At 36.4% G+C, this 15,408-nt stretch overlaps 1 protein-coding gene across 5 annotated transcripts in view; it reads right to left on the reverse strand.

Annotated features, from left to right (window-relative positions):
* Positions 1 to 15,408, reverse strand: part of MYO16 (myosin XVI) — a 388,271-nt gene that overhangs the window by 92,133 nt on the left and 280,730 nt on the right. For all 5 annotated transcript variants that reach the window (XM_057397231.1, XM_057397226.1, XM_057397227.1 and 2 more), the window contains 3 exons: positions 9,467 to 9,539; positions 2,599 to 2,751; positions 1,799 to 1,999 (listed from right to left, as the gene is read on the reverse strand). In XM_057397231.1, the coding sequence (XP_057253214.1) occupies positions 1,799 to 1,999; positions 2,599 to 2,751; positions 9,467 to 9,539 (427 nt within the window). The remainder of the gene's footprint in view (positions 1 to 1,798; positions 2,000 to 2,598; positions 2,752 to 9,466; positions 9,540 to 15,408) is intronic.

A 15,408-nucleotide genomic window follows, 5' to 3' on the forward strand; every position in this document is an offset into this window, starting at 1 on the left:
AGGGCTGGTAGACTGCAGGGTTGGAGGAGGTATCAGTCGGTGCTTGGTTGGGCTGTGGGGGGGCGACTTATCGGTTGGCTGGTGGTGAAGTGTTGTATTCTCTTCCGTTTTTATTTCCTCTATCATTATTATTATCGGCGGTAGCAGTAGTGATTTGTGTTATACCTTAGTTACTAAACTGTTCTTATCTCAATCCGGGGGAGTTGCATTCTTTTTGATTCTCCTCTCCGTCCCTCCGGGAGTAGGCAGAGGGCAAGAAGGGGGGGGGGAAGTGAAAGTGAGTGAACAAGCTGTCTGGCTGGGTTTAAACCACGACACCTAGGAAGCACATAAAACTCTTTTTTGAATCTAAACTGCTTTATTTTAGCAGCACACCAGATAAACCCCCTGCATTTGCTACTCAGAAAATTACATGAGGGAAGGTTGCTCTAATTATCTCCCACAATAAGTAGCAGCAAAGTTATTACATTTGGTTTAGAATCATAATATTCATTCCAATGAAAAGACTTAATCATAGCTGCACAATTTCTTGCTCATGGAACTTACCTCTTCTGCCTGTTGCTTAGGTAAGGAGAGGAGCATTCAGGCATCAGTTGTCAGGTTATACTGAAGCACCTGCACTTTCCACTTGTCTTCCACAGAGGATTTTGAAGTGACTAGCTACCTATCACACGCTGCCACTAAATCCTGACGAAATCTAACAGCAAGCTTTACTGAGATCTCAGTTTTTTATAAACAACATAGTGCATATGATCACGATATGGTGGTCCTGAGGCACAGCAGCTAAACAGTTTCTAAATGTGCTACATACAAAGTTTATAAGGGACTCCATCTGTGGATGGACAGCTCATGGGTTCATCTACATAAGACTTAGAAAGTATGAAAGGACACAGAACAAGTTGTTTGTTCAGATGTAAAGACTGATTCCTGCAGCCTTCAGTCTATATTCTCACTTGATTTCGGTGGAAGTTTGCAAAAGTGGTACTAAGAGCCCCCATTGTATTTTGGCTGTACAATCTACCTTCATCAGCACATTTCAAATATCATGCTCTAAGCAGAAAGAAGGGTCAGCATGTCACATTAATCACAAAGGGACCAATCTGTTCAGACTGTCTAAAAAAAGTATATATTTTTTCCCCTTAAACACATACCTGTTTTGCTTGCTTTGGGTTGTGAGAGGTTGTGGAGACAATGTAGAAATGAGAGAGCATTGTAAAAAGACAGGGTAAGAAACACATTTAACAGAACTGATTACACTTTTGCAGTGAACGCTGCAGGAAGGCAAAAGCAAAACTTCCATCCCACCTTACAGCCATACTTAGAAACACAGCATGATTGGGGATTTTGGAGAAAAATGTATTTTGATTATGACTACTAACAAAAAAAATGTGTTTTTTTTTTTATCAGATGCATGCTGGTATCCCAGGTATCTACGTAAATGGCACGTGATCTACAGGGAACCAGTACCATTCTGGAACAACATCTAAAAGCAAAGCAACAGCCAACTAAAATGGCATTAAACATTTATGCTGAGGTATCTATATCACCTCCTACTGCATGAAGTGCTTAGAATGAATATACAATTCAGGAGCCAGAATTAGCCTAAATCCCGTACAGTATATTACAAACTATGTATTTTATGCATTAGATACTGTATTTACATTCTAAGTTGTCCTCTGCAAATTCATCATTATAAAGTGAATTGTTATTTACATCAGGGAGTCAGAGAAGCCATGTAGAATTTTGTTTTGTTTACTCTTTTTCATTAACTGTGTAAACAATCATTCAAACAACTTACCCTCCTGGCATAATGCATAACAGTGAAGGTGGAGCCCTGATCCTTTGGGGCAAGGTTACCGTTTCCATCTTTTGTGGAGGAATATACTGTATTTGTGTCAGATGCATCCAGGTAAGACTGAATGCGTTTAGAAAGACTTGGTTCCACTGACCAAACAGACTGGCTTTCTTCATCCAGCATTGACAAAAAGCCTGATGGTTTCTGAAATTAAAAAATGGATTTTTCTCTTTTTACACAGGAGAAATAGAATTTCAGTTGTTTCTTGTGGAGTAATACAGCTTGTAATTTATTAAACAGAAATATGTATCATCTCAAAGGAAAGAAAAAAATGGTTAAGATATTCTGGTAATGCCAAGGCTATGCACATCAGATAATTCTGCAAGAAACGTAGGGAATAATTACCAAAACCGGTAACTATTGCTGATTTTCTAGGAAACTGATTGGGCTACTTCCTTCTTACATGTTATACTCCAGAAACTAGCTTTAGACACAAAAAATCTCTCAGGCTTACAACAGTCCTACAGCAGCATTAATGACATGGCATGATACACAAATGCTATGCATTTCTTGGTACAGGCAAGGTGTTTCTGTCACATTTTCCTCAACTCTGGACTGTTGGAAAGCTCTGTTCGCCCTGAAGGTATGAGGACCATTATGACCAACCCCTCTACAGTCTCTTTGGACCCACAAACCTTCTCTACAGATTCATAAATCGGAAAATGAAAGCAGAAGTTCATATTACTCTAACATACAGAGACTGTGCATAAATATGCATGGTGCAAAATTAATCTGAAAACTACCTGAAAGAAAAAATCCAAGGCTGCAGTATGGTTACTAAGAGAATACACAGTTTCCATGGCAACTCCCTCATGTACACATTCTGCTTGCTCTTGTAGGAAAAGCACTTCATTAATGTACTGGTGCATCTTCTCATTGGTCATGTTGACACACAGCTATTGTAAAATGAAATAAAAAAAGGAGTATTAGAACTTCATTGGATAGTGTCATCAGTGAAGGCTTTACTGCATGTCTAATACTGAATTCGATGAAATGCCAATCCATTATATGTTGCCTTTAAGCAGACTACAGATTACCAAGACCCCAGGGAAGCTGTGAGCATGGTGAGGCACTGGAAGGCACAGGTTGCCCAGAGAAGTTGTGGATGCCCCGTCCCTGGAATTGTTCAAAGACAGGTCAGGTAGGGCTCTAAACAACCTGGTCTAGTGGAAAATGTCCCTGCCCATGGCAGGGGGGTTGGAACAAGGTTATCTCTAAGGTCCCTTCCAACCCAAACCTTTCCATGATTCCACGATTCCTATCGAAGTGGAAATTTCAGTGGAAAATTCTAAAGCTCCTCTACTACTAAGAAATGAAGAAAACAAACTCCTAAAAGGGTGGAAGAACACTTTATACAAGGAATGATGCAAGGAATGCTTGCATGCAGTCTCTTTTCAGACTAAACTAGACACATATTTTTCTGGCCATAAACTGTATCTTACATGAATAAAGTGTGCAAAAGCAATTTCACCAGCAAGTCATATTCAAACATATGAAATATTTGGATCCATCCTAAAATTATATCACTTGACATCCCAAGTAATGTATAATAGTTGCCTGAATTTTTCATTAACACCTCATGCTAGTATAGTCAACCTGCACTCGCTATACAATGAAATAGACTAGTGTGAATAACAGTAAGAAGAAATAAAGCAAGATCTAATTTTACAACCAAAGTTCTGTTATTAACCGTCTTTACCAATGCATGATAGTGCAGACAAAAGACAACCTCAAACAAAACCACTATTTTTTATAATTGGGATTCCTGAAGATTGTTATCGCATTTTATTAACAATGAAAGTGTACAATTGACTAACACCATTTACTTATTTTATGGAAAAAGACAGGTTTTTTAACTTCGTGATAGGCAAAATATGTTTTATTGCTCGCTTTTCAAATTCTAATTACAAAATCTTTTCAGCAACTTCTTATTATTTTAGAAAGCAGACATAACATTACAAGCTTAAACTTCACAGGATATGTAAAGCCTTAAAATTATGCATGTTCTGTACACCTTTGTTTGGAAATGGGTTATTAAGAGAACCATGTCATTTAACTTTATGCAGGTATATTTTACTATAACAAAAGTTGACAAAATCATTATAAACTCAAGTTTACTTTTTATCATGTGCCAATCTCCTAAAATATATAAAACCAATAAATGCACCTGTACCAAGGACCTGACTGGAGGGCAAAATTATTAAATTATACAATTTGAGCCAAAGGGAAAGACTGTTTTAGTCATATCTTTAAAACATCTAATAAAAACCATTGGTTTTAACTGCCAAAAGTAAAAGGCATAGTATTTTGCTAAAATATTCATACATAATACATGCTGGGCTGGTAAATCAAAAAACACATTGATAAATTCCACTGATCAGTATATTATGGCATACACCGGTGTGCTTTTAAGTAATACAAATATGTCAATATGTCATTCAGATTGGCAGACTTGCCATAATGGCAGTAAGGTTCTGCAAACTAGACTGCCAGCTGTTCCAAAGCTGCCCTCTCTGGCAGTGGTTGTGAGTAACAGCTCTGCAAAATGAGAACCAGCAGACCAGCCAGGGACTGATGAAAAGCAAGACATTCTGATCTTATCTTTCTCCATTTCAATGTTTTATACAACCTGCTAGGAAATGATAATAAAAATGAACTCTTCAAATTAAAATCTTGACACAGGTTAACATCACAATTAAAACAGCTGAAATGTAGAAATCAGATGAAAATGAACTAAACTAGTTTTCCTAACCCAACCCTTTTGCTCCATGTCTTATGGAGTATTATAAAAAACACTGACATATTTTCAGACCAAAGGTATGAAAAGTTCAGAAAACTACATTTTTTAAACATATATTTAATTGCACCCATGAAAACTAGATTGAAATATGGTTGTAGCAGTAAAAAAAAAGCCACAATGAAATTTTTAACTAAAGCAAATGTGGTGACACCATTAAAGCACTGTACATTTTGTTTACCTTGCAGCATCACTCAATATAACCTGTGGCTTCGCCAGAAGCCACCTATTACACAGGCTACTACAGAGAAAAGCAGGACAGTCTGTCTATGATCTGGTCAAGCAAAACCAAAGAGGGCTGACTTCTTTTGCATAAAATGAAATATTAGAATGCTCCTTCAGTCTCTGAATGCAAAAATTTGAGTGCACGACCTCCTGTCTGCTGTCATTGAGACTGCAACGACTACAGACAAGTTAAGTCATGAAACTTACGTATTCATATCCATCCATCTACAAAATAGGCAACATAAACTTACATTTGGACAGCTTGGAAGTGGTCTAATGGCTGAGGCAATGGAATTTAATAAAAATTAATCTGTTATGTCTGTTTTGGGTAGGAAAGGTCACATGACAAAATTAAATGAAGTTTCAGCAGGGTAAACTAAACAAATAACATGTTGAGATGTGAAAACCTACCACACCTAATCATAATGTTGGCGAAAATTGCTGTGAACACAGATGGGTTGTAGAAGCTCTTCTGCCTCACCATACTGACTCTGAAGTCCTGAGCAGGGCAGGCAATACTCTGTGTTCTTGGGGCTAGCTAGCTCTTACCACCAGAGATGCACTGCACAGAGCTGCCATGGGAGCCATGCCTCTCCCAGTGCTCAACTGCATCACACTGATAATGTACACATGCTTTAGTAGGTTTACAGTTGAATAGGAGTCAAGAGACACTTGACTGTTCCAGTGACCCGTGGTCCTAATTCAGATAAGTCACTTATATTTCCTAAAAAAAGGAGATACATACATACATATATGTATATATACACACACTTTCTTCTGCAAAACATAAGAGGTCCACAGGGGCAAAATACCAACCAAGAGCTAAACACATTGTTTAGCAAGAGCTAAATGTTATTTCACTTTACTATTTATTCTCATCAGAGAGGAAAGACTACTAGACTATTTTATTTAACCGCAGGATAGCTTTTTATAATGCTTTCACAACTACAAGCCTTCATTTCTGTAGAAATGACCTAACTTTCAGCAGGGGGAAGAAAAGCTACTCTTGTTATTCTGATCTCTAGTTCTTATGCTGTAATACATAATTGTTTCTTAGAAACAATTAGAAGAAAATGGTACAGGACACCCTGTTAACCTCCCTTCTTGCTTATCACTACGATGTTCCTTGGCTATGAGGTCTTTCCAGTTGCACTGCATGAGCTTGTGGTTAAAGAATACAAAGCATAAAGGTATAATGAAGATAGCAGCATTCCGTAACTGCACTATTTGGACTTCTGCTGTGAAGGAACCATGAATAAGATCTAACCTAGTTTAAAACTCCACCAGAAGAGAAGCTGACATTTTCTACTTTTAAAGGAGTGCAGATTAAACTGTGACAAATTAAACAAAGAAACCTAAGAAAACACTGAAAACTAACATTTAAAGCTGTCATTGCTATTTTTGGTAGAGCACTCACATTGCCTGAAACGGTCACCAAATGAAGGCCATTTCTGCATATAATAGGATAGACAAATCTGTGCTTACTTCTGATCATGTTCCAGTGTGGCTGTATGCAAAGCTGTTCTGGCACAGCAGGTAAGCAGCTGCTCTATGAAAATGCTGTTCGCAAGCTAATGATTACTGCTAGGAAATTACTGTAGGTTGCAACTGGGGTGAGCTAAAAGTGTTCTGCAGTCATTTAACATAGCTCAGCTGATGAGCAGTAACTCACCTATTCCTGGTAAATCAGAAGCTTTTAATCTGTATTAACCAATGACTCCCTCAGAGTGTGACTTCCAAAACACTGCCCCCTCTATTTCAGCTTTACATTACATACCTGAATTTCATACCAATTTTCATATCAATTTCATACCATATTTCATACCAATCATAACTCTGCTCACTTATTCCATACACTTACAGTTATTTTACAATTATATGTCCTATTTTTGTTATATAACGTATTACACATGTTCTATAAAATGAAGGCTTACCAATGTTCACCAAATACAAGGAAAACCGAGCACTTTATTAATACTGTTTTTAACTTTTAATGCCTTCTTTGTAATCGTCTATAAAACTTTTCTCCTTGCAAGCTGTCAGTCACATCATTTTGCCTCAGAAGTTACCAGATTTGTAGTGTAGACATAATTAACCTTACTTGTCTAGTTCTTTGACATCTATTGTCCTATGCATTGTTCATGAAGCATTCCTAGACCAATTCTCGTTTGCCTTTGACATTTCAAAACTCTAATGCTTTGTCATTCCAACACACTCAGTAGATTGCACAAGTTATTCTACCTGGTTTATCCAGATCTCTCCTCTTGAACTGTCTTCAAACACAGTCTATTAAAATAAATTACTTAAATTGACATGTGATTTAGTATCACGTTATTCTCTTAATGATGATATAAAACTATCAACTGACCTGATTTGAAGCACCTGAAAAAATCATGCAGCTGCTTAGAATGTCCCCAGATTTGGGCAATCAGGAGGTTTTAATCTTTTTGAGAACAGCTGTATTTTTTTTCCAAGCAAGGAGTCAGATATCACAAAGAATGCCTTGTCTTACACGAATTTGAAACAAAAGGTTCACTTTCCCCAAATTACTTTTTTTATGCCACATTAAAATACATTCATCTAAATGTGATGAAAAAGTATTTTTTATGGCTTCTCCACTGTTTGGCTGGAACATTTAAAGTTAATGCTCTGCAATCACAGGCCTTAACACTGGGCATGCTTGCAGACATGACGCAATGTTTTGCAGGAGGACCCTATCTGGGCTAACAAGCTTATTTATCATGAGGGTTAACAAGCCCAGGCAGAGTACTGAACTAGGCTAAGCTGCTAGACAGCTCAAGCTTTTAAGCGCAGGCTGGTTTGGGTTTGTCTGCATGTTTACATTGTGCCACATGGAGATACAAACTGCTCCTCTTCATCAATACTGCAACCTATCACTTCGGGAATCACATTATAATGTTCACATAAAAATGAACTTGGTAAATCCTTTACCTCTATTCTCTTTTCAGAAACGCATTTCAGTAGTTTCTGAGGTAATGACTCAGAGTATTACTCGGTAATACTCAACAAAATGCATTCAGTCCAGGTGGAAGGCCAGTTAAGTGTTTCTTGAAAAATACTAATTTAGAAAAAAAAAAAGCCAAGCTGACTTTGAAATTATCATGTTTGCTATGCAGAAATCATAAATTACTTTTTACTTTTTTCTCTTTCAGTCTCATATTTTCTCTTTCAGCATCCTATGCAGTCACTACGCAGAATTACCTACCCTAGAAATTGGAATTCATGGTATTTCATGATGTCAGTTGCAGAACTTAACGAGTTTTGTGACAAAAACAATGCAGAACAGAGTCAAAAGAAAATAACCAGTAAACCCCAAGATGCACCCTTCTCTTTCGAGATGCATAGAATACTTTTTCCTTATTAATCAGTAGGGTTTATGATTTTTTCCACAGATATTCAGTCTGCTAAAATGTTTTTTATTTTTCACTTGATATTCTCCCCCAAAGCAGACATTCACATGGAGTAAATGACTGTGGATATTAGCACACATCGATACTCCTTAATCCAGCAACGCACCTGTTTAAGCAAGGTAGAATGGTAAGAACAAAAAGGGTTCTGTGAGAGGAGAACTGGAATATGTTTTATTTCATTCTTACATGCTTTTTTGAAGGTAGAGGTAAGCTTGCCTTGTTTGTACTTTCAAACATTTGGAAACTAGGTAGCCATGTAAACATGCTACACAAACTAAAGTAATGTGGCTCTATGACTTTTAGTTCACTAGAAAGCTGAGCCATAAACCAATGGATTGCTGAGATGAAGGGGCAAATTCTGAGATGAAAGGGCAAAAACAGGCCCTTTGTTGTTGCTGATGCCATTTCTATTCTTTTCTATGCTTTGATTTTCTATTCTGTTGTATGCTTTCATTTTTCTTCTGCTGCATTACAGAATGAATGAAAACTGAACAATAACTTAGATGAGTTACTAATGCTTTCAGAAATATGTAATTTCCAAGAGCTTTGGTGTTCAGACAGTAATGTTGAAGGTGGGCAAAAAGTTCCATAATTATCAAAAAATGTTTTATATTTAAATTTATTTTAAGCATTCAGTGAGCTAAAGTTTATTTTATTTTCTGTGGATGTAATTCAATTTTTTAAAAAGTCACATGTTAAAAAGTCCCACAAAGGTGAATCTGCCAGTAATGGAACTTAGCATAATGTAGCATTTTCATTCATTTTTTTCTCCAAGGCATGTGAAAACCTTTTGATCTTCCTTCCAGCCCACTGTATTGTCCTCACTGACCTAGCTGAAATATCACTTCCACAAGCACGGAAACAGACAACACTAAGTATTTTCCTCTGATAATCTTTCAGTGCTGATACTACCCCTCTTCCAAATCATCATGGTAGATGTTTACTAGATTCTTTGGATAATTATACAACTGTCCAAAGCCTGGGCTTTAATTCACCCCCATGTAAACAGAATGGGGAAAAAATATTATAAAAGCAAATTTTTGTCTCCATGTATGTTTATATTCTGATCAAAACACTCATTTTGGCTAAACCCCAAAACCTTAATAGAGGAATTAACATTAACAACTACAGTAAATTCAGCAAAATATAACCACATACCTGTTCAAAAGTATTCTTTTGAAATTCTTCAAATCCAAAAATATCTAGCACTCCAATTTCAAATACTTGGTCACTGGGAAAAAAAAAGATATTGCCAATAATAAGAATTCAAGCAAGAGAATAATACACTTGTTTCGGACAAAAGGATTTCTGTTCTAGGATGAAAGCAGGCTGTATTTCAAAAACACAGTTCAAAATACACAAGCAGACCATGTATACAACAGAATTGAAATTCTAACCAGCAACCTATTATATGAAACACAAATAAAGGGTCTGAAATTGTTTTAGCAGAAACTTTAAAAACTAAACATGTAAAAGAAGGAAAAAAAAAAAAATCTTAGCTTCTTTGAAGTCCAGTTTCTAAAGGCATAGGTATTTATTCACTCAGATGAAGGACAGCCATTTTGTGGAAGCTTCAAAACTTCTTGGTTGCACTCAGTTATATCTTCCAGTTTCTACTTCGAAGCCAGAACTGCTTCTACTAAATGCACTTCAAAGGAAACCTGTTAAGCCAAAGTCCTCTCTCTTCCAGCATCAAGCAGAGGCTGTGAGCTCTGGCTGCACAACAGGTTACATCTTTCAGGGGAAAGAACAGTGAGGATTTGGGCATGCAAAAGGCAGATGTTCCTTCTCTGTGCATATAAAAGAATACTTGTTGGCAGTGCACCTAATTTGTCACGTGCCACTGTCTGCATTCAGGGAAGAGCTTTTATTTTGGCCCAGTGGAAGGATTAAGGCAGAGCAGTCACCCAGGATTTTTACAGGAGAAATAGCAAAGGGGCAGTGTTGCTATTCTGTACTTACTTGAGACTAACTCATTGTAAACCTGGTCTGGAGAAGAAATTAAGTTCACTACGGGGAGCAAAATTAATGTTCTGGGATATCCTGCTGCCTGCTTTGGAAGGATTTGAAAACTCTGTATGAAAGGTCTGGGCTCACAGAAGCTGGGTTTTCCTTTATTTTTTTCACAGTGTTATTAGACAGAGAACATTATGAGTAGGTTGTAGTAAAAAATTTGTTTCAGTTTGCCTGTGTGAATGCAGTGGAACTTTCTCCAGAGTGAAATGATTGCCCAGCAGGATGGAAGACTGCACTATAGCCAACAGCTTTCCAGAACAGGAAAAATCATTCAGCTTCCTAAGAAAGAAGATGGATAGTTTCTAAAGCAGATGGGTTTTCTCTTCTCTTTACCAACACAATTTGTAAATGTATGGGTTTATATGCATACAAATAATATCGCAGCCTGCTGTTTCTGAAACCTACTTTTCCTACCACATTTTCCCTCCATGTTTCATGTTTTCTCTATGTCTAAATCCATGTGTATATCAAGATAGAGACATGAAGGAGAAAAAAGGTGATCCACCACTGAAGTACTTTAGCTAGCTCTATTATAGTCATTATAAACAGTACCATTTAATTACGTGAGGATGCAGCCCTGAAAATGAATTCCAATGTAACAAACAAAAAAAGTAAAATCATAGAAAAACTGAGTACTACAAAAGAAGCTAGGAAAAACAATCCACAGAAGCAAGCAGAGCCTTCTTCAGAAATCATACCCAAGAAGTTTGTCTTCATTTCTAACCCATACTAGTTCAATGCACTACTAATCATCACAAGACTGGCTATGTGCATAAATGTCAGACATCGAGAGTTATGTAATAAATCTAGTCTAGAATGATTATCTTGGGCAGGAGAGGTTATCGTGAGGTTGATTAGCCTCCAAGGGAATTTCTACAATAAAAGCATAAAGATATATCACCATCTCCATCTCTAGCAACAAGTGCAATTTAAATTGTGTTTTAAAATGCAAGCCTTGTTCTCAAGTGTTTCTGAGTAGAGATGTGTGTACATTCCTTGTCACAATGTGTTTTCAACAAAACCAGGTGATTTCTATAACGAAGAATTTGATGCTTGAAAAATGAACTACCTCAGACTAACACCGAAAAACCATCATAATTTTGTTTTTTAAGTAAGTTTTGGACACCCCCAACAAAAAAAAAAACAAAACCAAACAAAAAACCCCAACCGAACAACAACAAAAAAAACCCAAACCACAATACCAAAAAATAAACAAATAAACATAAAAAACAAAACACAAACAGACCCCCAAATCCTGCCCCTAGTTTGGAATTACAGAATACTTAATAAGTTTTCAGTCTTCTTTTTTTTTTTCTTGGTCATTTATCTGTACTCTTCCTTCTAGCAAGGCAAAACATGAACTACCATGTAATACTACACAACAGCTGAAATACTGCATTATATTTCACAATTATTAAGAGCCACTTAACATGGACGGATCAGCTTATCCCTTCTGTGTCTGATTCAACGAATAGACTTGAGGCTGGATTCTTTACATCCCAGTTGATTGCCATCACTGATTTTGTTAGTCTGTCTTACTTTCTCTCAAGGAATTTAAAAACATTTGCATTAAGACCAAAATAAACTGACTTAATGAATTTTTACAAAACAGACAAAACAGGAACTTGGACCTATTTTGTAAAACTCCAGGTAAAAGCCTTATCTGCCAGCCTATTGCCTACCTCAAATAACATTCCGTATCAAAACTGTGATATTTCCAAGAAATAGCATTATTTGCTGAAGATGCATTTGTTGACATGAAAACATGTAATCCCAGATTTTTATGAACTCCATTTGATAATATTGGTCTTGTATTAACAGAAGATGCGCACACTACATGAAAAGACCTGGAGGTTTTCCATAATTAATATCTTGCCTACAGGGCAAGTATGAGAGAACAAGGCTCTGTATCCTCTGCAATACTGACAACTTATTAGTAGATTATGGCATTTATCTGCTAAATCTCACCAACCATGATATTAATTTTCTGTATTAAATTATTGCTCAGAATTTGAGAATTAAATAGCAACAGATAGCACAACACCAAAATTAAAGTCACTGTTTTGTATGTTGCTAAGAATTACTTTGGGGGTGTTCTTTTTTCTTTCTTCTTCCTCTCCTTTTTCTTCTTCCTTTGTTTTATACCACTTTTGGGTATAAAGGGAGGCTCCATATATGTTTTTCCTTGCTAGTTGTCAATCATATTAATTCCAGCAAAATTACTTTCTTTAAATTACTGATAGCAGAGATTCCCAAGGCAAAATAAAGCATGAATGATGCCATGTTTACAAATGAAAGCACATGTCACTAGTATCTAAAAGAACAAGTATTAGAAAAGAGCACTTTTGTTCTGAAAAATCCCCTTATTTTACTTTATTCTTTTATGGTTACTAATCATTACTGACACTTTTCCTCATTATGTTTCAGATACTCAGTGTTTACTTTGTATAAAGAAAACAGTTGCAGTTTTAGTGGAGACTTTGTATGTCAAGTTCGACAACATTTCCTAGCACAGAAATTGGAAAATCAGCAAATTCTGAGTATTTAACAAATATTTTTATCTCTTAGACCAGCGCATAGATGTGAATAGTTAAAACTAGTCATGAATATTAACCATAACTCATTTGATTTTTGTGATTTACAAAACAGCATTTCAACTGATATTTTACAATGTCTCCAGTTTCACCTTTTTCCTCAGAATGATATCTCTGTAAAGATGTCCTTACAGACTAGAAAAACTCTTAATCTTATACACTTAACTTGTGGTTTAAGCCAGGACACAACTACATTGTAAAGAAACTACATATAAATTCTTGGCAACTCCTAAAAAACAATACACATACACATACAAAAGAAACCCTGTATGATGATCTACTGTCTTTGCAGACATCTTGCCATTCATCAGGAGATGCTCTCGATCCACTTGCCATTCCTGGCAAAGTGAACAGAATTCCCCTTACAACACTTCTAACTCACTGCTTCAGACAAAGCTATAGGATGTTATTTGCTCTTTTTTTTTCATCTCACATGGTTTTCAGCTCCAAAATCCACACATTTCATTCCCACTGGCCTATATAAAGCAGTGAAGTGAATCTGTTGAGGCCAGATGATCTAACATGTCTTTTCATCTGTCCCAGATATAACATTTCTTGCTCTTGCTTCAACTGCTGCCAGTAACCAGGAAGTAAGCCAGTAGGCTTATGTCTGATCTGGATAAACTAGAAGTGATACTTATTAATGAGGAAATATTTCTAGGATTAGATGAAGTATATAAATTAGCCTTCAAATGAGGACCCTCAGAATTCTAATTAAGACTCCCTCAGTTCTCCCAGGGGGACAGAATACACTTGCTGTCATAATACAGTTCTTGAAGGGAACAGGCTGAATACTCCTTGTTGGAGATGTTCTCCATCTCAGTTACTAAACCAAACATGTTTCTGAGACTTTTGAGAAAGATTTTTCTTTTTTTTGAAGACTGAGATTTTTGGTGAGACTTGGTGTCACTGCCACATCTCTCAGTCATGTTGCTCAGCAACTGTCATTTTTCTTTTAATATTAATTACCTTACCCAGATGTTAGTGGTACAGATAAAAACAGTGGTCAGACACAGTGGAAAGAGACACTGGCTCCGTATCTGACAAACATTTCTTTGAGTGACTTGACAGGTATGGCAAGAAGAGAGAAACATATTTGCTAACAGACCTAAGATCTAAGCCCTCTCATCATATACTCCTCCCCAACTCTTTAAAGCACAACCTGTTTTATGCTTTAAAAAATTACAGTCTTGTTTAATGAAACACTGGAACTGATCCATGCAGATCTCAAAACATGATATTATGCGCCACATTGTATTCAATGCTTTGCATCGTTTGTGTGTTTTAAAGATTTCCCTACCTTCACACATAGAAACAATTCTCATGCTGTAGGTTCATGTTCTGAACAGGAGCTCTCTTTCCTTCCTGTACTCTCAGCACTCCTCTACTGGGTTAAATAACAGATAAATAAAAGTTTTAGTATATGCTCTGCTTTTTTAATTAAGATGGGAAGAATTCTATTTCAAAATATCTCACTCAATAAATCACATAATCACAGAATGGTTTGGCTGGGAAAGGACTTTAAGATCATCTAGTTCCAACCCCCCTGCTATGGGCAGGGACACCTCACACTAGACCATGTCACTCAAGGCTCTGTCTAACCTGGCCTTGAATCAGATGATGTGTATGAAGAATTTTGTAAATAAGACTACTCAGACATTCTTTTGCCCAAATAACTGTTGCCACTGTTACTCTCTGGTGATATCCAAATTTCACTGGGAATAAGGTTGCACAGTCAGAATACAAAAGCTTTCAGAAAATACTTATTTAGAAACATTCTGTATGCTCTATCTGAATATTTGAAACAGGTATCTTCTATGGCTGACTGCTGATAGAAACAGAGGGTATAACTGAATGCTAACTTGCTCTTATTGTCTGAAAGACAGCAGGCGTATTGGCATTAGCCCCGTCTTCAGGCCACGTAAGAGAGAACATCTTACTAACTAGCTGATCAAACATCACACTTTTTACTTACTAGTAGGCAGGGAAAACAATATCAAGATTTCCTCAAGCATATATGCCTAATTAGCCTGTTTTCCATTTGAAAAGAAAACCAGCATTTCACAAGAGTTCACAGACATTCTTATGTGAAGTCCTCATGCAGACTGAGTCAAGAGTTCTTAAAAAATCATCTTAAGACATTTAATTACTAATATTTAGATCACTAATTTCAACTTTGACAACATACGGTGAAGTACCTTGAAACAGGCAATCATGAATACTCTAGTCTCTTTTATCTACAAAACTGAAAATTAGCATACTTATTTGAATGAAAGTAAAACAGTAGTAAACTTTGAAGAGTTAAGAGTCTTGGAAATAAGTTCATCTAGCCAATTTTTATAATAATAAAATCACTAGAATAGAAAATCATTATACAAATGAGTGAAAATAAATATAATTTTTAAAAATAATTATATGCACCCATAGTTATTTTAATAGCTTTCTTCTAATCCCATTCTAGAGGCCAATTACAGAAAAACAGATTTTTCC

This window comes from Pezoporus wallicus, unplaced genomic scaffold (assembly GCF_028554395.1).
Source record: "Pezoporus wallicus isolate ANWC-B61680 ecotype Strahan unplaced genomic scaffold, APGP_CSIRO_Pwel_v1 contig_1851, whole genome shotgun sequence".
NCBI classification, from domain to species: Eukaryota; Metazoa; Chordata; class Aves; order Psittaciformes; family Psittacidae; genus Pezoporus; species Pezoporus wallicus.